This window comes from Aristolochia californica, unplaced genomic scaffold (assembly GCF_029961685.1).
Source record: "Aristolochia californica isolate CCGP_79_NKW_82.1479 unplaced genomic scaffold, dmAriCali1.0.hap1 SCAF_14, whole genome shotgun sequence".
In the NCBI taxonomy this organism is placed as follows: Eukaryota; Viridiplantae; Streptophyta; class Magnoliopsida; order Piperales; family Aristolochiaceae; genus Aristolochia; species Aristolochia californica.
Genome location: NW_027181815.1, coordinates 24,908,136 through 24,929,961, shown reverse-complemented (window position 1 = coordinate 24,929,961; position 21,826 = coordinate 24,908,136). Strand labels below are relative to the sequence as shown.

The 21,826-nt window shown below is 42.1% G+C and overlaps 1 protein-coding gene across 3 annotated transcripts in view; it reads right to left on the bottom strand.

The window, feature by feature from the left end:
• The window catches only part of LOC137949922 (long chain base biosynthesis protein 1b-like), a 51,441-nt gene that overhangs the window by 14,100 nt on the left and 15,515 nt on the right, over positions 1-21,826 (bottom strand). For all 3 annotated transcript variants that reach the window (XM_068796168.1, XM_068796169.1, XM_068796167.1), the window contains exons 4-7: positions 3,840-3,931; positions 608-701; positions 445-517; positions 205-337 (exon numbers count right to left, since the gene is read on the bottom strand). In XM_068796168.1, coding sequence (XP_068652269.1) covers positions 205-337; positions 445-517; positions 608-701; positions 3,840-3,931 — 392 coding nt within the window. The remainder of the gene's footprint in view (positions 1-204; positions 338-444; positions 518-607; positions 702-3,839; positions 3,932-21,826) is intronic.

Sequence of the window (21,826 nt, the reverse complement as noted above, 5' to 3'; positions counted from 1 at the left end):
TAACAACATTGGCTGTAGCCATCAATTAATTATGCCACAGGTTCTAAAGAGCATATGTCAACTTTCAATTGACTCGTAACTGTTTTGTCACTAAGGAGAAAGAACTCAATATTGCAATCTGTCATGGTTTATCCATAAAACCAATAGAAAATGAACATACATAACAAATGACATAGTTTAGAGGAAAAGAAAGCACAGACTCACGCAATGATGAGGTCTCCCTTCTTACAGAAAGCTGGTATTGCACTGAATATAGTAGAAATTCCATAAGAGTACAGGATTGAATCTGGTGTTCCCAAAAATCTTGCAATTCTGGCTTCACAGTCAAGGTGAGAATCTGAATTTCATGCAAAAGGTTTAGATAATTGCATCTCTTGAGACAAACAACTCCCAAGCCTCTATTGAAAACACACAGTATGCACTAAAGAGATGTAAAATTCCTACCAATTGTACCATAGAAACCACGTGGACCACAAGAACCAACACCATATTTCTCTAGGGCAGTTGTACATGATTCCTGAGTAACAATAGGAAATCAGATTTCTATAGTTTGTATGAAATTAAAGAAAACAGAAGAACACTGTAAAAATGGGAAGTTGATTCTTACTATTAATTTCTCATGCCCCACTAATCCAAGATAGTTTGCTGAAGCAAAGTTCACAACTTCCTTGCCATTGATGGTTGTATGTGGTCCTGCAGCACTGCACAAACAACTCATGAAAGGGAATGGAAAACCCACCAAGAAACATATGATAATTGTCTTTATCCATTTTTCCCAACTAAAGCCACTACCTCTTGTTTTACATTTGGTATTTCTAGGATAAAAAAGTTGACAAGAAAAAAGATACTTAAAAAAAATAAAAAAATCTTATCCTACATTCATTGTTTATTCCATGCATTAATTTCGTGTACACAGAAAATTTAATATCTTTGTTTAAGACAGTAGATCGTGTAGGGAAAGAGAGTGAAGCTCCTTTCTCTAAAGAATATTGTTCTCTGTGTTAATGTGTGTAACCAGAAATTTTAATGGAAAGGGTGAGGATACCTGAACCTTTTTGTTTCAAATCAAAGAGTGACATGGAGGATGACAAGATGCCACCTCATTACCTAAAACATTCCCCACAGAGTGAATTTTCACTACTTTTGATGAATTTCACTATTTCTCTTTTATATATACAACGTGATTCACTTAGAATAAGGAATGCATAATTCAACCAATTTTCCAGCCACACTTTTTTTTTTTTTTTGAATAAGATACTTTGATGAAAAATTTACAACTTTCAAGGGAGTTTTCCTAATAACAAGAGATTGAAGAGAAACTCCTTGTTTTGCTAAAGAATCAGTCACATCATTTGCTGATCTAGGTACATGAGACCAATAACAATCAAGGGAGGAATTAATATTCATTATTTGATGATAAATTCTCCGATATCACCTAGGAGGGTCTTTAACTTTAGAACACCATTCAATAACCACCTTTGAATCTCCTTCAATAATGAGTGAAGTATAAAGTTGTCCCGAAAAGTCACAAGACTTTAAAGAAGAGCATTCAGTTCAGCATTGGTAGAATCTGAAAATTCTAGTGGTCCTGCAAAAGTTAGAAGTTGGAGACCCATTGCATCTCTTATAAGTCCTCAAATTCCTGCTAGACCAAGATTGAACTACCATCAAAGTTGAGCTTCAAATAACCAACAAGAGGTGAAATCCAGCTAACCAAAATAGGAGGATATGATGGAACCGTCATATGAGCCATGATATTCCAATTATCCCTAGGGAGATATCTCTCACAGTACTGAATTCAGATTGCGTGTGTAGCCAAGAGAAGATATGCCTTATAATCATTGACGCAGACTCATTTACAGGTCTGAACTTGTCATTAAATCTTTTGTTATTTCTCTCTTTCCAAATACCTCAAGGGACATGAGCTATACATGCTAATATGATAAGCTTTCCCAACTTCTGAATTTTGAAGCCCAGAACCATTTTGCACAAGCCAATGAGAGTCATTGGGATGCAAAACTGAAATCTAATCGTATCCAGTATATGAGTCCAAATCTTCCAAGAATACGGACAGTGTAATAATAAGTGATTGACTGTTTCATCAGCCTCATTGCATAGAGGAAGGAGGGGACAATGAAGATGATTACCTCGCCTTCTCAAATTATCTACTGTTAGGATCTTATTCAAAAGAGCACACCATAGGAAAAAGCAAATCTTTAATGGACCAGAAGTTTTCCAAGCAACAGCTGCATCATGAATTTCATTATCAGTCCATCCACTAATATATGTATAAGCTGAAGAGGCTGAAAACAGACCACTATTATCTCTCATTCGTATCATTTGTCTTCCGTATCTCCATATATCTTGACCAAATTAAGCTCATCAATAAAATTAGAAACCTCATTAGCTTCCAAATCATTCAGACCTCTTCTGATATTGAAATTCCAGGAATCATTGCCAGTCCAGACTTGCTGAACAGTGGCGTTATAGGATGTGGTTATCCTTTTGAGTAAACCATATCTATCACAGAAAGGGCCTTTATCAGTCCACCAATATGCCCAAAATCTAATCTTGTCTCCACGTCCCACATAGAGTCTTATGCCTTTTTCAAATAGAGGAACAAGGGGAACAAAAGCTCTCCAGAGTGAGGAAAGATTCTATTTTTTCCTCTTTGAGTCCACCAAAAATCTGAAACACCTACCTTAGTCGCTTCCATAAGTCTCCAAACAAGCTGAGGAGAATTATTGTATTTCCATAGCCATTTAAGAAGAAAGGCTTTATTCATCGTTTGAATAAGCTGAATCCCCAATCCTCCATGAGATTTCGGTTTACAAACATCATTCCAGGCCACTAAATGGTATTTAAATTGCCCATTTGATCCTCTCCACAGAAACCTTCTCTTTAAAGCTTCAATGTTTTGGCTAACAGCCATTGGGCATGGTAAGAACGAGAGAAAATAATTAGGAATACCAGCAACGCATGGGTTCAACACGATGAGTCTCCCAGCCTTCGATAATAATCTACTCTTCCAAGTAGATAATCTTCCTTCTAAATTTTCAATAACTGGACTCCAAAGATGACTTCTTAGCCTGGAGTCAAGAAGAGGAAGTTCCAAATAAGAAGAGAGTTTTTTGAATCCCACCCTATGCCTAACCCAGTTCCACCCCAATTTTTATAATTTTAATAAGATTGTTAATTAGTAGTTATTGCAGGGTTTAAGGTTGAAATTAACGGCGGGACCAACCAAAACGACAGTGATGACAGCTCCTAATCAAGTGCGTGGAAGATGGGGTAGGGATGTGGGAATTTGGAGGGTACAAGGTGGAGACAGAATGGGGATCTTCTAGGAAGAACAGGGTTGGGTTTTCAAATCCCTAGCCCGAACACAACCCCGTTCCATCCCTAGATACGCATAAAGAAGTCCTCATGAATGATTAACATTGAATGATTCACATTGCCTCAACACATGCGTTCGAAGAAACATAATAAGCAAAACAAACATATAAATATCATCCTTTTCAGACAGGGAAAAGTTACCAACCAAAGAATACTGCTAAGTATCAACTCCTCCATAAAATTTATTTAATAATTAAGTTAACAATAGATACCTGCTCACATTTAACAAGACAAAAAACTCAATTCACATGGTCTTGTATGGGGCCTGATGATATTCGATAAGCATAACTTTCAAAAAATGTCCAGTTCAGGGGAATTGTTGAATACAAGTAACTTGTAATAGAGCATGTTACTTTGTGTTTCCTGCACAAGCTTCAATGTGAACATATTACTTATCCTAGAAAGATAGAAGAGATGCAATTATCCAGAAGTCAATGCATCACCTTTCTAAAACTGGAGGTTGGTAATCCATCTCTTTAGTAAGAGGAGGAATAAGAGGTTCAGGGACCCATTCTTCACAAAGTTCATCAATTTCCTACAAACAAGCAGCTTGAACTATTAACTAGCTGTTCTAGATAAACACAAAGCAATCAATCACACCTTCGAACAAAAAAGAAACTAGAAAAGATTTACTGATATACCATATCATTCCATACATGTAAATTGTTAAAAAAATAGAGAATAGAGGCTCAATGCCTTGATCTTAAATGCAGCAACATAAGAATCATGATATCAGCCCTAATTGTAGCAACATACGGTTCTTCTTGGATGCCTGCATCATCACCCAATTCATGACATCAGCCCTAATTGCTACCACTTTTGCATGATATTGGTTGAAATAGCTGTAAATTGTTGGTTATAAGATTGTAGAAGTATGCATATCCTATTTTTGTCCTAACCCTAATTTTGTGAGTGAGGCCCACTTTGGTGATAAATCTGGAAAGTGTCTGGAAACTTAAATTGGTTATTTTGTAATCAAATATTAGTATTATAGCTGAGACATGAGAAGTTTATACTCCGGCTAGAGTAAATTCTGGGTTTGATGGAAAGGATAGCATCATGATTACTTCAGAAAAATTGATAGAGCCTAATTATCTTAATTGGGCTATGTCTGTCAAAATGTATCTTAAGGGTAGAAAGAAGTTGAAGATTATCTATGATGATCCTCCAGTGCCTCCAGAAGATGATTGGGAGGCAGAAGACAATCAGGTTATGACCTAGATTGTCAATAGTATTGATTCTACTCTTAGAAATCAAGTGATGAACCATGAGACAGTAAATGCTATGTGGCTTTCTCTAGAATTTTTATATGAACAGGCAAGTAATCTCTCTCGAGTTTATGAGTTGTATACATACTTTTTTGGGTTCAAAAGTTGTATACATATAGAATATTGTAGTGCATTCTTTGGCACATGGCAGAAGATAAATGTATGTCATCCGTTTACAACAGATGAAAATGAGTTGAAAAAACAACAAAATCCCTTGCTTGTTGCAAAACTTTTGGATGGTTTAGGTGCTGAATTTGATGTTATTAAAGCCCAGGTGTTAGTTTTAGATGAGATCCCTACTCTCTACCACTTTGAATCAGATTATGAGGGTTGAGAAGACTATTGTACCTGGAACAGGTAAAAGAGGTAAGATAATGGAAGCCACCAATTTTAATGCTTCCAACACTACATCAGCCCCTACAGATTCCTCTAGAGGTAAAGGTAGAGGATGTGGTGATGGTAAGTCAGAAAGGAAGTGTGTTTACTGTGGCAGATAGAATCAATATCCTGACAGATGTTGGGTTAAGTTTGGGAAGCCTACATGGGCTAATTCTACAACTCCTAATAGTGGAAATGAGAGTTTAGACTTTTCTATGTCTGTTACACCAGGTGCTCCAGATGAGATGCAGTAATTGATACAGTAGTAGCAACAGATTGCTCAGCGCATGCCCCATATCTCTGTTGCTTCGACCTCAGCATCTGTAGGTCATGCTTCCATCCCAGTTCCTAGTTCTACCAATGTTGACTCAGGTATGGCAGCTTATCATGTTCACTCATCACCATCCTAGGTTCTTGACTCAAGAGCCTCCAAACACATGCCAGGTATGTTGTCATTATTTTTTTATTTAAAAGAGTAGATTACAGTTTGCCATTTCGCTCCTGAGCTATCTTCGGTTTCAATACTTTCATCTTCCCCCTTATCTTCTTCTTCTTCCTCCTTATCTTCTTCTTCTTCCAGTTGTTGCTGCTGCCGCTGTTGCTTCCCCAGACTGGTTCGATCGTCGCCCCATCCTGGGCATTGTCCTACTAGAGGCGCTAGATCAGAGGGAACGGTCGTTGGGTAGGAATTACTCCGTTCCCCAGTTGGTTGGTGGGAGGGAGTTACTCCTTGACCGACCCCTCCTCTCATCGTAATTCTAATGCCCAACACAAAAAAAACCCTTATCACCTCTTCAAATCAATGGTACCCCCAATGTCCCCCTGATCTGGCAACCTCGAGCCCCGGGACGTTTTTCAACCATCACATCCACCGCGGCCAAAATTTTCCTACACGCCACCATCGATCACATCAATCACCAAATCCCCTCAACCCACATCATGTCGACCTCCCGTCCCTTCATATTTAAACCACCTCCCCTTCCGCCACCCTACCCGAAATCCCCCGCTTCCCGAAGTCCATGATCTTTTAGTACACCTCGCCTATCAAACGCCACCTGTGCGCCCTCCATTTCCCGAGGCTTATCCACCTCGACAAACCCCCATCTCTCCACTATATCACACACAACCTTGGCTCCTTCTCGAGACTTATCCACCTCGACCTCGACCCCCCCTCCCTCAACCCTCCCACATCAAATCACCCAACATCCCATTCCTCTTGCCACCCCATCAGACCCTCCTTTGACAAAAATCTCCCTATACACAAATCCTCCTCGAGCCCCGCTAAGCCCTCCCTATTCACCCCGCCTTTGCTCAAATTCCAATGACTCCACCTGGGATTTTGACCCCTCCTTTTTACTCCCCACCCACCTTATATATCCATTCCCCCACTATCCTCTGCCCCACCCCCCTTTAAGTCATCAACCCCCACACGGACACTATGGAGACTTCAACCCCCAAAAAAATCACCCCTCCCCTACACCAATGCCGAAAGACAATATGTCAAAACCCCTTACCTGTATACCTACTCCAGACAAAAAAAAAAAAAAAACGGTAAAGATAAAGCAATTGACACCACCCCCCCACTTTCTAGAAAAAACAAAGGAAAAGACAAAGTCAAAGACACCACCCCCCCACCTTCCCCCCCTCCAAACTCCCCCCTGTCCTTCCAATGGAGCGTCCTCCTTGGCTCGATCTCCCCCCTGCCTTCCCCTCTGAAATCCTCCCAACTTGGTCCGACCTGCCCCCAGCCATAATCTCCAAATCTACTCCAACCATGGCCTTAACTCCCACTCCGCGGGATGATCTCCTCCTATTTCTTCTAGAGCAAGAACAAGATTTCCCTCAAGAGGAATTTTCTGAAATGACGGAGCTTGCAAACATCTTCTGTTCGGGCTATCTTGAAGCTGGCTTGGCGATGCAGAATATCAACACCTTCCGAGCTCCATGATTGTTCTATCATGGAATGTCAGAGGGCTCGGCTTTTCGTATAAGCGAACCCTCATCAGAGCAGCGCTTTTTGATGTTAAACCAAAAATTGTTATTCTACTTGAAACTAAGCTGCAGTCTTTTGATTATTCACTTGTTTGTGATTTGTGGTATGACACCAACCCTGCGTGGGCAAATGTGGATGCAATTGGCCATTCCGGTGGCATAATTGTCATCTAGGATCCAACTGCTTTTGACGCAATATCTGTCGTTCCGGGTCAATACTCAATCGGTCTCCAATTTCTCGACCACAACCTCGGAACTTCTTGGGCACTAGCCAGCATCTATGGACCTACTCGTTACCGTGACCGGGCAACTTTCTGGGAGGAAATCCTCCAGCTTGTCCAGTTATGGGACCTCCCTTGGCTCCTTGGAGGAGACTTCAATGCAACTCTTCTTTGCTCTGACAAAAGCCCTCCTGCCTCACAAACCTCATCAACCATGAGAGCTTTTTCTGATTTTATCAATAGACTTGCTCTATCCGAGGTTCCTCTCTCGGGGAAAAAATTCACCTGGACAAACCGCCAAACCCCCCCTATTTTGTCTAAATTAGACCGTTACTTTGTAAATACAGAATGGAACCTCCTCTTCCCAAATGTCTCTGGCCAAGTCCTAAATAAAATAGGATCTGACCATTGGCCTATCCAACTCAACACTCGGACAGTTACGTGGGAAAGATCTCCTTTTCGTTTTGAGAATGTTTGGCTGTTAACAGAGGCCTTCATTCCCTTCTTCAAAATGTGGTGGCTCGAGCTGGAAAGTCATCCTAACCCGGCCTGGGCCCTCCCTCTGAAACTCAAAGCCCTCAAGCCAAAGATCAGACTGTGGGAAAAAAATCTCCGAATTTCTGCTGCTTCCCAGAAAGAATCGATTCGCCGTCGCATTTCTGAGTTGGATCTACTAGAAGAACAAAAGTTAATCTCTCCTTCTGATTTATTAGTTAGAAATAATTTAAATTCAGAATATCTTTCGTTTTTTAGTTCTGAATCTGTTCGTTGGAAACAACGTTCAAGATTTCGATGGATGGCCGAGGGAGATGGGAATACAAAGTTTGTCCATTCCATCGTCTCGGCCAGGAGGAGGACTAACTGTATCACTGCTCTCTGTAACGGAGAACAAGTGATTACGGATAGTGCCTCCATTTCTAACCTCTTGGTGAAGTACTTCACAGAACTATATTCAGAAGACTGTTTCAGAAGACCAAAACTCCATCAGCTTGACTTCGAGCGTATCTCATGTGAAGACGCTGCAGATCTTGAAAAACCATTTTCACTTGAAGAAATTGAACGGGTTGTCCTTGGCCTTCTTAAAGATAAAGCCCCAGGACCAGATGGGTTTAATGGTGAGTTTTACCACTGTTTTTGGGACCTATTAAAAAATGATGTTTGTGCCTTCATTCACAATTTTCACCAAGTGGGGATTACACACTCTGGGATCGGCGCATCTTTTATTGCTCTTATTCCTAAAAAATCAAATTCAGAGTTACCCAAGGATTTTCGTCCCATAAGCCTTACTTCCAGTTCATATAAAATTATTGGGCGTCTCTTGGCCAATCGGTTGAAAGCAGTCCTTTACAAGGTAATTAATCCTTGTCAAAGTGCTTTTATCCGTGACAGAAACATCTTGGACTCTTCTCTAACAGCTCATGAACTCCTTGATTCGTTCAAAAAATCATCCCTTCCCAGGATTGTCCTGAAAATTGATTTTGAAAAAGCTTTTGATCGGGTTCACTGGAAACTTGTTGATTATCTCTTTGACCATATGGGTTTTGGCACAAGATGGAAATTTTGGATGAGGAGTTGTATTTCCTCTCCTTCTTATTCTGTCTTGGTAAATGGTAAACCTCGTGGTTATTTCAAAGCCTCTAGGGGGATAAGACAAGGAGACCCTCGTTCATTTTTACTCTCGTAGGAGAATACCTTTCCTCTATGATCCGTTTTGCAAAACTTTCGGGTTGGCTTAACCCTGTTTTTGTTGATCCAAACCATGATGTTCCCATTTTACAATATGCTGATGATACTATCCTTTTCGGAGAAGGGTCCATGAGACAAGTTAAACACATGAAAGCTGTGTTGAACATCTTTGAATTGACCACTGGTCAAAAAATTAGTTGGGAGAAATCCTCAATTTTTGGATTTAACATTGAACCCTCCATTCTAAATTCAATGGCGAATTATCTGGGTTGTAAGTGTGCATCTTTTCCAAGCACATATTTGGGTTTGCCTTTGACTCCACTATTGCCTACAAAGAACTCCTAGTTCCCGGTTGTTGAGCGTCTCGAGAAGCGTCTCGCTTCATGGAAAGGAAAATTTTTATCCAAAGCTGGTAAGTTGGTTCTCATCAAATCTTGCCTACACGGTATTCCTTCCTATTTTTTATCCTTGCATCATTGTCCTGCATCTATTCGGGATAGAATAGAGTTTTTAAAAAGAAGATTCTTATGGGATGGGCCAAATGGGGAAAAAAAGTTTAATCTTGTAAAATGGGAAGATGTTTGTAAGCCAATTATAATGGGGGGGCTCGGGATTTGGGACATTGCTACCACAAACAAGGCACTACTCATGAAGTGGATCTGAAAATACAACATGCAACCCAATCTGTTGTGGCGTAGAATGGTTATAATGAAGTCCGGAACAGTTCATGGCTGGTGGATGGACGGGGGGAGGTTTTATAAGTAATCTCCAGTTTGGAAGAAAATTGCCAAATTTTTGCCATCTTTTAAGTCTGTCGTCAAATGCTACATCGGGTGCGGAAAAGAAACTCTATTCTGGACAGATTGGTGGATAGGCTCTAGCAGTTTGCAAGTTAGTCATCAACGTCTTTATCAATTATCAAGATCTCATAGCACGATGGTTTCTGACCATTGGCAACCTTCGGGTGGCTGGAATCTACATCTACGGCGAGCATTGAATGATTCTGAAGCTCTGGAAGCCACTGGCCTGGTCAATATGCTCTCAAAAGTGACATTAAAAAGCTTTACTGACACACTTATCTGAACGCCGAACAAACAAGGTACGTTCTCCACTTCTTCTGCGTACTACCATATGATTGCATATCCGATTCCCCAAGAGGCACATCCTGCTGCCTTTGCATGGGCGCTCCCTATTCCTCCTCGAGTTAAGTTCTTTACCTGGACGATATGCCGCAAGAAAATTTTAACTGCTGAAGCTTTACAAAGACGCGGCGTTAATGTTCCAAACCCAGAATGCCCGTTTTGTAATTCATCTCCCGAAACAGCAGATCATAAGCTTCTACATTGTGCATATGCTCACAAAATTTGGACCAAATTGATGGATAAAATCGGTATTTCATACTGCCCATCACAAGATTTACAGAACACCATCCTAACTTTGGTTAGCTCTCGTCTCCCAAAATTGGGAAAAATTTTAATCTCTTGCTGTGTTGGACACATTGCATGGAATTTATGGAAAGAAAGAAATAATCGAAAATTCAATCAAAAAGGTCTCCCTCAGAAAATTCTCTGTGATCAGATTATCGGTCAAGTAACTTCTTGGGTTCTCCAACGCAAAGAATTTTACAACTTGAAAGGGACAAACATGCGAGGAAATTGGCGAAATGCTGTAGGTATGTCTAAACCGGCAAGAGCTCCTGAAATGGTTGAATGGTCCAAACCCCCTCCTGGGTACTTTAAGCTAAATTTTGATGGAAGTGCTCTTGGATGTCCGGGACCGGCTGGTTTTGGTGGAGTTATTCACAATGAACAAGCCAATCTTATCTTCACATATGCGGGTCCAATTGGTATATCTGACTCTACTAGCGCGGAATTACATGGGCTGTACAACGGTTTGAAACTTTTTAAACAAAAAAAGGAAGGTGCCCTCTTTGTTGAAGGAGATTCTCAAGTCATTATCAACTGGTGCACAAAGCCATCCAAACCTCCGTGGCGTCATTGGGAGTTATTTGAGGAAATTTGTAAGTTAATTTCTGTTTTACATTGTACTTGGCAACATGTTCCAAGATCAGCTAATCACTTAACTGATGCTCAAGCTAAAAAAGGCGTTTCCCTCCAACACCTTGTTGTGGAGGAAATGTCTCTTTAGTTTTTTAAGGTTGTAATCCTTTTTTCAGTAATACATTCACACTTACTTCTCAAAAAAAAAAAGTCTTTGTGTTAGACATTTCAATCTTGCAAATGGTTCTACCTCTCCTGCTCAAGGAGTAGGCAATGTTATTCTTGCTTCTTTTTTGTCTCCTTAATCAGCATTGTTTGTTCCCAAGTTTCCTCTAAATTTATTGTCGGTTAATCAGCTAGCCAATTCAAATGAGTTGTTCCCTCACATTTTATCCTACTCATTGTGCTTTTCAGGATCTCACGACAAAGAAGACGATTGGTTCCGCTCGTGAGAGAGATGGGCTATACTACCTGGAGAATCGGCATAATAGTATTCAAGTGTTACATACCACATATTCTCCTCTACAGTAGCACTTGCGGCTAGGTCATCTATCTGTAACAAAACTTTCGTCTAGTTCTTCTTTTAAGTGCGAGTCGTGTTAACTAGGCAAGCATCACGGAAGTTCGTTTCCAATCTCATCTTATAAAACCAGCGACCTATTTGAAATTGTATACTCAGTCATCTGGGGTGGTCCTTGTCCTGTGACTAGTCAGTTTGGTCTTAAGTATTTCATTTCTTTTATCGATGATTTCAGTAGGTGTACATGGATTTACCTTCTTAAGGAAAATTCTCAAGCTTTTGATGTATTCAAAATTTTCTTCAATGAAATAAAAAATCAGTTTGTTGCTTTGTTTCATATCTTGTGTTACTGATAATCTCATCGAGTCCGTGCATCATAAATTCCAAGTCTTTTGTCAAGAACAGGGAATTATTCATTAGACATCATGTGTCTTACACCTCAGCAAAATGGTGTAGCTTTACGTAAGAATCACTATTTAATGGACATAACTAGGACAATGATGATACATATGCATGTGCCCAAGCCTTATTGGGGTGATATTGTTCATATAGTCTGTTTCTTGGTTAATAGAATGCCTCCATCTGTGTTAGAAGGAAAAATTCTTATACAGGTTCTTTTGCCGTCCGTGCCATTATTTGCTATTTCTCCCCGGGTGTTTGGATGTGTCTGCTTTGCTCATGTATTGGGTCTTCCAGGGATAAGTTGTCTCCCCGGGCATTTAAGTGTGTATTTTTTGGGTACTCTCGCACAAAAAAGGGGTAAAAATGTATTTGTCCATCCACTAGAAAAACATTTGTATCTGCTGATATTACTTTCTTTGAGGATGTACCACTCTTTTCATATGTGACTTTACCTTCTGATCCTGGTTTTTTTTTTTTTTTTTTTGAGAAAATACCTTCTGATCCTGTTTTCTCACCTGAACCAACACCAATTATCCTTGTACCGGTTGATGAACCAGTTGGACCATCACAAGCTGTAACTGTTGAGAAACCATTACAATTATATAAACGTTGGAAAGAAGTATCACCACCGACTCTCGGATCATGACTATACTTCATCTCAAGATCCTGGAGGTAATGATTTACATCTTCTTATTGCACTTAGGAAGGGTGTCAGGAAAGGTAAAAGGTAGGTGGTATCCGTTATCTTAGTATGTGTCTTTTTGTTCCTTATCTAACTCCTATAAAAATTTTGCTTTATCCATTTCTACCTGCAGTATCCCTTCTTACGTGCAGGAGGCATTCTCGTCTCCTCATTGGAAACAAGCTATGAATATTGAAATGGATGCTTTGATAGATCGGGACACTTGGCAACTATGTGATCTACCATCTAGGGCCAAAGTTGTTGGTTGCTGCTGGATTTATACTATTTAAGTATAATGCAAACGATTCTATAAAGCTCGGTTGGTTGCAAAGGAGTATACTCAAACTTTTGGTATTTATGTGTTTAAAACCTTTTCACTTGTTTCTCATTTGTCGTTTGTCCGTATTTTGCTCTCAGTTGCAGTAAATCAGGGGCGGTCTCTACATCAACTAGACATTCAAAACACCTTCTTATATGGTGATTTGGAAGAAGAGGTATATATGGCGCAACCTCCAGGATATGTTACTCAGGGGGAGACACATAAGTATGCAGACTTAAGAAGGCAATTTATGGGCTGAAGCAGAGTCCACGTGCTAGGTTTTGAAAATTCTATCAGGTTGTGGTATCTAGGGGTTCTCAAGGAGTCATTGTGATCACTCCTTGTTTGTAATAAAGAGGTCCTTGGAATTGTGGTGTTTTTGGTTAATGCAAATAATATTATATTATCTGGGAGTGATATATCTGGTATAGAGGATACCAAGTCACATTTGTCTGCACATTTTCAAACTAAAGACTTGGGACCATTGAAATACTTTTTGGGCATTGAAGTGGAGAAAAGTAAAGAAGGCATTGGGATGACACGAAATAAGCATGTCACAAATATGATTTGTTGGGAGCTAAGCCAGCTGATACCCCAATAGAAGTGGGACATGATCTCCATGATGAGCATAGTGATGAATTAAATGATAGAGCACAATATTGGAAGTTAGTGGGAAAGTTAATTTATGCAACAGTTACTAGGCCTGACATTTCTTTTGCAGTAAGTGTAGTGAGCCAATTTATGGAACATTCTCGGAAAGTACATTTTGAATCTACACAAAGAATTTTGAGGTATTTGAAAGGAGTATCAGGAAAAGGACTTTTCTTTAGACCTAACAATCATATGAAAATAGAGGTTTTCTTGGATGCAGACTATACAGGGTCCAAACTGGACAGAAAATCAACCTCTAGATATTGTTTCTTCCTAGGAGGAAATTTGGTTTGTTGGCGAAGTAAAAAACAGAATGTTGTAACCAAGTCTGGTGCAGAGGCTGAATACAGGGCGATGGGTCACATAGTGAGCGAGTTGATGTGGGTTAGGTCAGTCTCATGAGAGTTGGGTTTCAGCCAAGATGAGTCGATGAGCATGTTTTGTGATAATCAAGTTGTGATCTTTATTGCAAGTAACCTAGTTTTCCATGAGAGGACTAAACATATTGAAGTGGATTGCCATTTCATTCGAGATGTGGTGATAAAAAAGGAGGTAGTGACTCTGTTTGTTTGGTCTGGAGATCGATTGGGAGATGTCTTCACCAACAAGCAAGACTTTATATCATTCTGCAACAAGTTGGGACTCCTGCATATATACGCTCCTGCTTGAGGGGGAGTGTTATAAAATACATCCAATGATATTTTGGTCATTTTACCACTTCAATGGTTAATTTTCTTTTATGTGATCTTGGTCTTCAGGTTAAATTATATCAATGATTAAATTTCCGTGTACATAGGATGTGTAGTTATGGAGATATAAGGAGATTAAGGTTTATTAAGTGTAAAGGGATGACCTCGCCAGCTACTGCCCCCACGGCTCTAGCTAGCACCACCTTGTCGGCAGTCACGTCATTGGCAGCCCTGTAGTCGGCAATCCCACTACCAACTGTCCGTGCTCCAACCCTGACCTCCAAGTGCAGAATCAACAACGGAAGCCCGTCTCCACCAACGACAACCAAGCGAGCCACCGGAGACCAAGAAGACCATAGCCACCCGTCGACAAGATCTAGACGGCCCTGACTGAAGATTCCGGTAGTGACTAGACTATTGTCTCCTGTCAGCGGCGACCTCAATTTTTTTCCGATTCTCTTACAGAAACTATTTGTCAAATGTGGAACTTGTAAATCATGCCTCCGGACCAGTCGTTCGCGTTAGCTCGGTCAACGGCTCCAAAGTCTCCTTCATCTACGTCCCCTTGGTGGCCATTGCAGATTTTTACCAAAAGTTCTCCTGTGTCACCAATGCGAAGGACGACGAATCGTGTGAGCTTTGGTCCGACTACTTCATCTTTTTCTTCACGGTGGCCACCTACCAGGGGCAACGCGAATGCTGGATCCACCTACCAGGTACAACGCGAATGTCGGATCACCCAACGCCAAGAAAGGCTCATATTGGCCTGTCTATTCATTCCAGAGAGAACAATCAACGATTTCAGCTGGCAGGCTTTGTTCGATGCCTTGCGCAACTTTTCACCTTCCCCACCTCCAACAAGCGAGACACAGACTCACCGACGCCCACCCCCAGCCTTCCATCCACGTTCTTCTGGCTTTCAGCACCTCTAGAAATCTCTCCCACTATTCCCATCTCGACCCCCTTGGAAGCCCCCTAAGATCCGAAACCGAAAAATTCGTCCTCTGCAATTACACAATCAGAGACAAAGACAGCTCCCAAGATCATTGGGAGGAAGTTTGTTTGCCAAAGTGAATGGGAGGTTTGGGGATCGGAAATCAAGGAAATGAACCAAGCTCTACTCTTAAAATGGATACGGAAGTTCAACACCATTTCTTCTAATCTTTGGAAGGAAATGGTTTTTGTTAAACTTGGTTGTCCTACTCCATGGTGGACTTTAGGAGGTAACCGGAGATGCCTATCCCCAATTTGGAGATCACTATATCTACTTCTCCCTGAATTCTCCTCAGCCAGCAGATTTTATGTTGGAAATCTAGGAGATTGGTGGGCGGGACAGGAACCTTTACAGACCTCATTCAAGAATCTTTTTCTCCTTTCTTCACAAAGGGAGATATCAGTAGCCGATGCTTTAGAGGGGGATGGTATGAGCCTACACCCCAGAAGGGGTCTTTTCGACACTGAGGCTTTGGAGGCAAGCAGGTTGATGGATTCTTTGCACTCTTTCAGACTGAGACCTTCAACGGCAGACAAGCTCGTTTGGTGGCTTGACAAAAGCGATATTTGTGTCCTCTGCCTACAGATACATCAATGGCTGGCATTTAAATCAATGGGAGCGTGAGATATACTTTGCATGGCGTCTCTGTATACCCCCCAAAGATAAAAAAAATTCATGTGGAGCGTCTGCCAAAGAAAGATTCTCACGGAAAATGTGCTTAGACGAAGAGGTCACCCATCTATCAATCCCCTCTGCCCTTTATGTAACACAGAGGTCGAAACCACCAATCACATCCTGCTACAGTGTTCTTTCTCGTGGAATGTGTGGACTTCCATTCTTTGTAAGAGGGGGCTGCAATTCTGTATGTAGGTAGATCTAATCTCCTTCAACAAATCGCTCATTGGTACTCCCCTTCCTGGGCTTGGAAAGCTGATGATCTCTGCCTGTAGTGATTTTATTGCATGGGGGCTCTGGAATGAACACAACTGCAAGCGTTTTGATGTTAAATGTGAATCTATGGTAAGAGTCGTTGGGCGTGTGTCGGGCCAAATCTCCGCTTGGCTTCTTACTAAGAAGTCATTTTTCTCCTTTGTGGGTTCATCTATCCGAGATAACTGGAGCATCATGGCTAAGATGTAGATTGGAACCAAGGTCCAAGTCATGTAAGAATGGACTCCTCCATAACCTGGTTTCCTACAGTTGAATTTTGATGGTTCTTCTCTCGATAATTCCAGGATTGTTGGCTTTGGGGGAGTTATCTCGGATCCCTCCGGTAATTAGTGTTTCTCGTATGCTGGCCCATTAAGCATTTCTGACTCAACGTCGGTTGAGCTCCATGGCCTCCTCAATGGGCTTCGCGTTTTTAGAGACAATTGTAATGGCCCAGTCCACATTGAAGGGGACTCGAAGGTGGTTATTAGTTGGTGCGATTGTGCATCCTCTCCCTCGTGGCGCCATTCGGACCTTTTTTGGGAGATTCTAGAAATTGCCTCACTCCTCTCTTGTATTTGGTCTCACATTCCAAGATCTACAAATTCGGCAACAAATGTGCTTGCCAAGCAAGGAGCAACCCTTCAATCTCTTGTAGTTAGGGATTTGTTATGTCTTCCTTTGTAATTTTCTTTGTTAATATATATATCCTTTACAAAAAAAAAAAAAAAAAAAGACAACTCCAGAGATCATCCTCCTCCCATCCAACCTCCTTCGCGATGGACGATCTGTACAGGATCGTTCGATCGTCATCATTACCAACCCCGAAGTCAGAAAACTCGTCATCCTCCAGTGGCTAAGTGCAGATCTGCACCTCCAGTACACCCCCAGAATTTCATACCTGGACCACCCAATGTTGGCTAGTCCACTTTTGCTCGCAACCAAATAAGGTAGCGGCCCTCGCTCTCCCACCTAGCCCTCTCTCTAGAGTCATCAGCATATCAAAATGGCTCCCTTCGGCCCCATCCAGTCAATTCAACCAATGGGTCTCCATTCTTGGCATGTCGGTGGAGCTCTAACAATCGGCTTCGACTCAATCATCACATTGGACCCTATCACAGAGCACTGGCACCAGCTTGATGAGGCCCGCCTCCTAATTAAACCCCTTTGCCCTTGCAAAGACCAGCACTTCCGGTGCATAGTTGTTGATAGTACCCGCTTCTAGGTCCGGCTTACCTTCAGCTCAATGGCGAACTTCTGGCAAGAGATGGATCATCATTTCCCCTCTGATGAGTCGACTAGCAACTCGCTGCCCCGAACAGACAACCCACTGAGGCCAACCCTCTTTTCTGTCTACTCAGCGTCGAGTGATTCTCCCCTGCTTACCTACCACATACCCCAAATTCAAATCCACTCCAGAAATCTCAGCCCTCCCCATGCAACCCTGGGACGGTCAGCGACTCTACCTCCACTACACCCCGATAGACTTGTCCCTTTGCTAGCCTTGTTCGCCTCTTTTCTCCCCCGTTCATGTGCACCATCTAGCACTCCACACTATCCCCCCCCCCCCCCTTGAAAAATGACTTTTCATGCCTTAATCAACCTCCCCTCCCTTTATTTTGAAAAAAACACTCCAGCACTGACCCCCCCCCCCCCCCCCCTGGAAACCACCACGTGTTCCCCTACTATTCCCTCCGCCCCCTTTAACCCCCCCCCCCCCCCCTTGGAAACCACCACGTGTTCCCCTACTATTCCCTCCGCCCCCTTTAACCCCCCCCCCCCTCCTTGCCACTTACCAACGCCGAAAGAGAGGTCAGCCTCGGCAATTGCTACAATGAGAACCGAGAGCGCAAACTTTTTTTTGAAGAAGTGTGTATATTGATAAAAAAGAAAAACGAACTTACAAACCTAGGTCCGGGGACCTACCTCCACAACAAGGCGTAGGAGTGAAATGCCCGCTTTGGCCTGGGCGTCTGCCAAGTGATTTAGCAAAGCCGGGAATGTGTTTCCAGTTACAGTTTAAAGAGAAAATAAATTACATATTTCCAAAAACATATCCCAGTCACACCACGGGGGCCTGATGGAATTCGCGCACCAATTGATGACCACCTTTGAGTTGCCTTCAATGCAGAAAGACCAGAGAGGTGACTTGAGAAAATTTTGATACCATGTAACAGTCCCGAAAGTTCCATTGTTGTAGAGTCAGAGTTGCCCAGGGGGCCTACATAGGAGAAGAGGAGGTCGCCATTTGCATTGCGTTAAACACCACCGAAACCCTCTGGACCCAGGCAACCGAAAGCACTACCATCAAAATTAAGCTTAAAGTGGCCGATCGGAGGCGGGGGTCCAAATGGCCATGATCGGGAGGCGAGAGGGCTGGGAGAGACCAGCGATTATCTGCCAGTTTCCCCTGAAGTTGGTGTCAATAAAGCTTCTGAATTCTTTTCTGTTGAAGAGCCAAGTAGTTACTTGGCTAGAGATTTGTTTTGTCACAACCTCGATAGGGGAAGATTTGAATTTGAATTTCCTCTTATTACGCTCTTTCCAAATAGCCCAAATGATATGACCAATACAGCATGATAGAATCATTTTACCTGACTTTGGAAGTTTGGACTTAATGATTGAGAGGATAGTATTTGATAAATTAGCCGTAGCACAATATTGGAAACCAATTTTATTTAGAAGGGAGGTCCAAACCGAATGGCCAAACTGACAAGAGAGGAGAATGTGGTTGGCAGTTTCTGAGGCATCCTTACAGAAAGGGCAAAGTGGGTCTTGAATGTGGGTTCCCCTTCGGATTAAGGAATCCGAGGTTAGGATTTTATTCCTGCAAGCAATCCAGATGAAGAATTTAGCGCGCGGCGTGGTAAGGGGGTCCCTAGCATAGGTCGCATGGTGCTTTGGGTGGGCCGAGGAATTGTTGCATAGGAACTAGTAGGCAGAGGTGTTAATCGATTTCACCGAACGAAGGTATACTAAGTGATCGATTTCTATTTTGATACCTGATTTTCTGTTCGATACATAGATATAGAAGTTTTAAGAGAGAAATTACAATAATGCTCTTATAAGATACAAATTGACAATAATGCCCTTATATACGATAACATCCCCCCTCAAATTGATGCTGATAAGTAAACCAACAACAATTTGCCAACCAAAAATTGATGCCACTGCCGAGTCATGGCTTTGGTGAAGACATCGGCCACTTGGAGATCCGAAGAAATGTAAGGAAGAGATATCACCCAACTATCCAAGGTATCGCGGATAGAATGACAATCAACCTCAATGTGCTTGGGTGCGTTCATGAAAAACAGGGTTGGTGGCAATCTGAATAGCACTAGTGTTATCAGCATGAAGAGGGGTAGAAGTAGTCTGAGGGAACTTAAGCTCCGCAAGAAGACCGCGTAGCCATACAATCTCAGAACAGGCTGTAGACATGGCACGATACTCAGCTTCAATAGAGGATTTAGAAACACGATCTTGTTTCTTACATCGCTAAGAAATTAAGGCATCAGCTAAAAACATACACCAACCCGTAGTAGAGCGACAAGTATCAGGACACCCAGCCCAATCAGCATCACTATAAGCAATAAGTTGAAGAGAGGAGCCTGTAGGAAAGAATAACCCACGAGTAGGAGAACCACGAAGATAGCAGAGGATGCGTCGAACTGCAGCAAGATGGAGATGACGAGGAGAGGACATAAACTGACTAACCTGATGAACAGCATAGGAGATGTCAAGGCGAGTAGTGGTCAAGTAGATGAGACTCCCAACCAGGCGCCGATAGAGAGTAGGGTCAGTGAGAAGGTCCCCTTCATCTTTCCGGTACTTGGCATTTACCTTCATAGGAGTATCAACAGAAGAAGTGTCCTCCAAACCAGCCAAGGTAATAATATCTTGAATATACTTATGCTGGTTTAAGAAAATACCATTGGCCTAATGATGGACTTCTAGTCCTAAGAAGTACGTGAGCTGGCCAAGATCTTTCATATGGAAAGTGGCATGTAACACTTGCTGCAGCTTGGTAATCAGGCCAGAGTCAGTGCCAGTAATAAGGATGTCATTCACATAAACCAGGAAAATGACCATGCCCACGGTAGACTTATGATAGAAGAGAGAGGAATCATACTGACTCTGTGTAAACCTGTGGAGAATAAGAGTGCCACGAACTTCCTCAAACCAAGCCCGGGGGGCTTGCTTAAACCAATACAGAGGACGACGAAGCTTGCAAACCTGATTAGGAGAGGAGGTAGTCATACCCGAAGGGAGCTTCATGTATACATCTTCCTGGAGGTCACTGTGGAGAAAGGCATTCTTCACATCCATCTGATGCAGCGGCCAGAACTGAGAGGCTGCAATCGCGAATATAGTACAGACCGTGGTCATCTTGGCAACCGGCACAAAGGTTTCCTCATAATCAATCCCATATTCCTGTTTGTTGCCCAGAGCTACTATGCGAGCTTTGTACCGATCTAAAGAGTCATCAGAGCGAAGTTTGACAGAGAAAACCCATTTACTCCCTAGAGGCTTAATAATAGGAGGGCAAGGAACAATATCCCAAGTGTGATTCTCCTCAAGTGCTCGAAGTTCTGTTTGCATTGCATTCTGCCAACACTCATGTGTCATGGCCTGTTTGTAACAAGTGGGAATAGAAATAGAGGATAAAGTAACGACAGGAGAGAGTGGAGGAGAAACCATACCAATGAGGAGGCCTAGAAGGGCGAGTAGACCGGCGAAGAGCGGTGGAAGCTGGAGCAGGAGTAGGATCAGGCGCCAGGAGAAGATCATGAGGGGGCACAGAGGAAGTAGAACCAAACTCATGGCCACTACGTCTTCCATACACAAAACCAGGTTTGAACCTTTCCACAATTGGCGGAGAATCATCAAAGCAAGGTAGAAGAGATAAAGAGGCAGATGGCTGCTCAACATGAGATGGAAAAAAATATTGATTTTCAAAGAAAACCACATTCCGAGAAACACGTATATGACGAGCATGTGGATCATAACAAACATAACCATTTTGAGGGATAGCATAACCAAGAAAAGCACACTTAACTGATTGGGTTGTAAGTTTGTGTCGTTCATGAGCAGGGAAACGCACAAAACAAACACAACCAAATGTCCGAAGATCAGAATATGAAGGAGAATGGCCAAACAACTGAAAGAAGGGAGAAACATGATGTAATGTAGGAGAAAGTAAACAATTGATCAAATGGACCGAAGTAGAAAGCGCTTCACACCAAAAACGAGAAGGAACAGATGATTCAAACAAAAGGGTGCTAACCACATCAAGAAGATGACGATTTTTCCGCTCGGCAACACCATTTTGTTGCGGTGTCGAAGGACAAGAGCACTGAGAGACGATCCCTTTGCTTTGAAGAAAGTCCTGAAACTCATTAGACATGTATTCGCCACCAGAATTAGAGCACAAGACCTTGATGCTGGCAAAGAATTGAGTCTCTAGAAGCGCAAGAAAACGCTTGAATGCTAAAAAAACTTCGGCCTTAGCCCGTAGAAAGTAAACCCAAGTAAACCAACTACAGTCATCAATAAAGGTGACAAAGTACTTGTAATGCGCATGAGAAACAACAGGAGCAATCTGCCAAACATCAGTATGAATAAGATCGAAACATTGTAAGGCATGAGAGGCATTATGAGGAAAAGGTAGAACTTTACTTTTGCCAAGTTTGCATGAGGG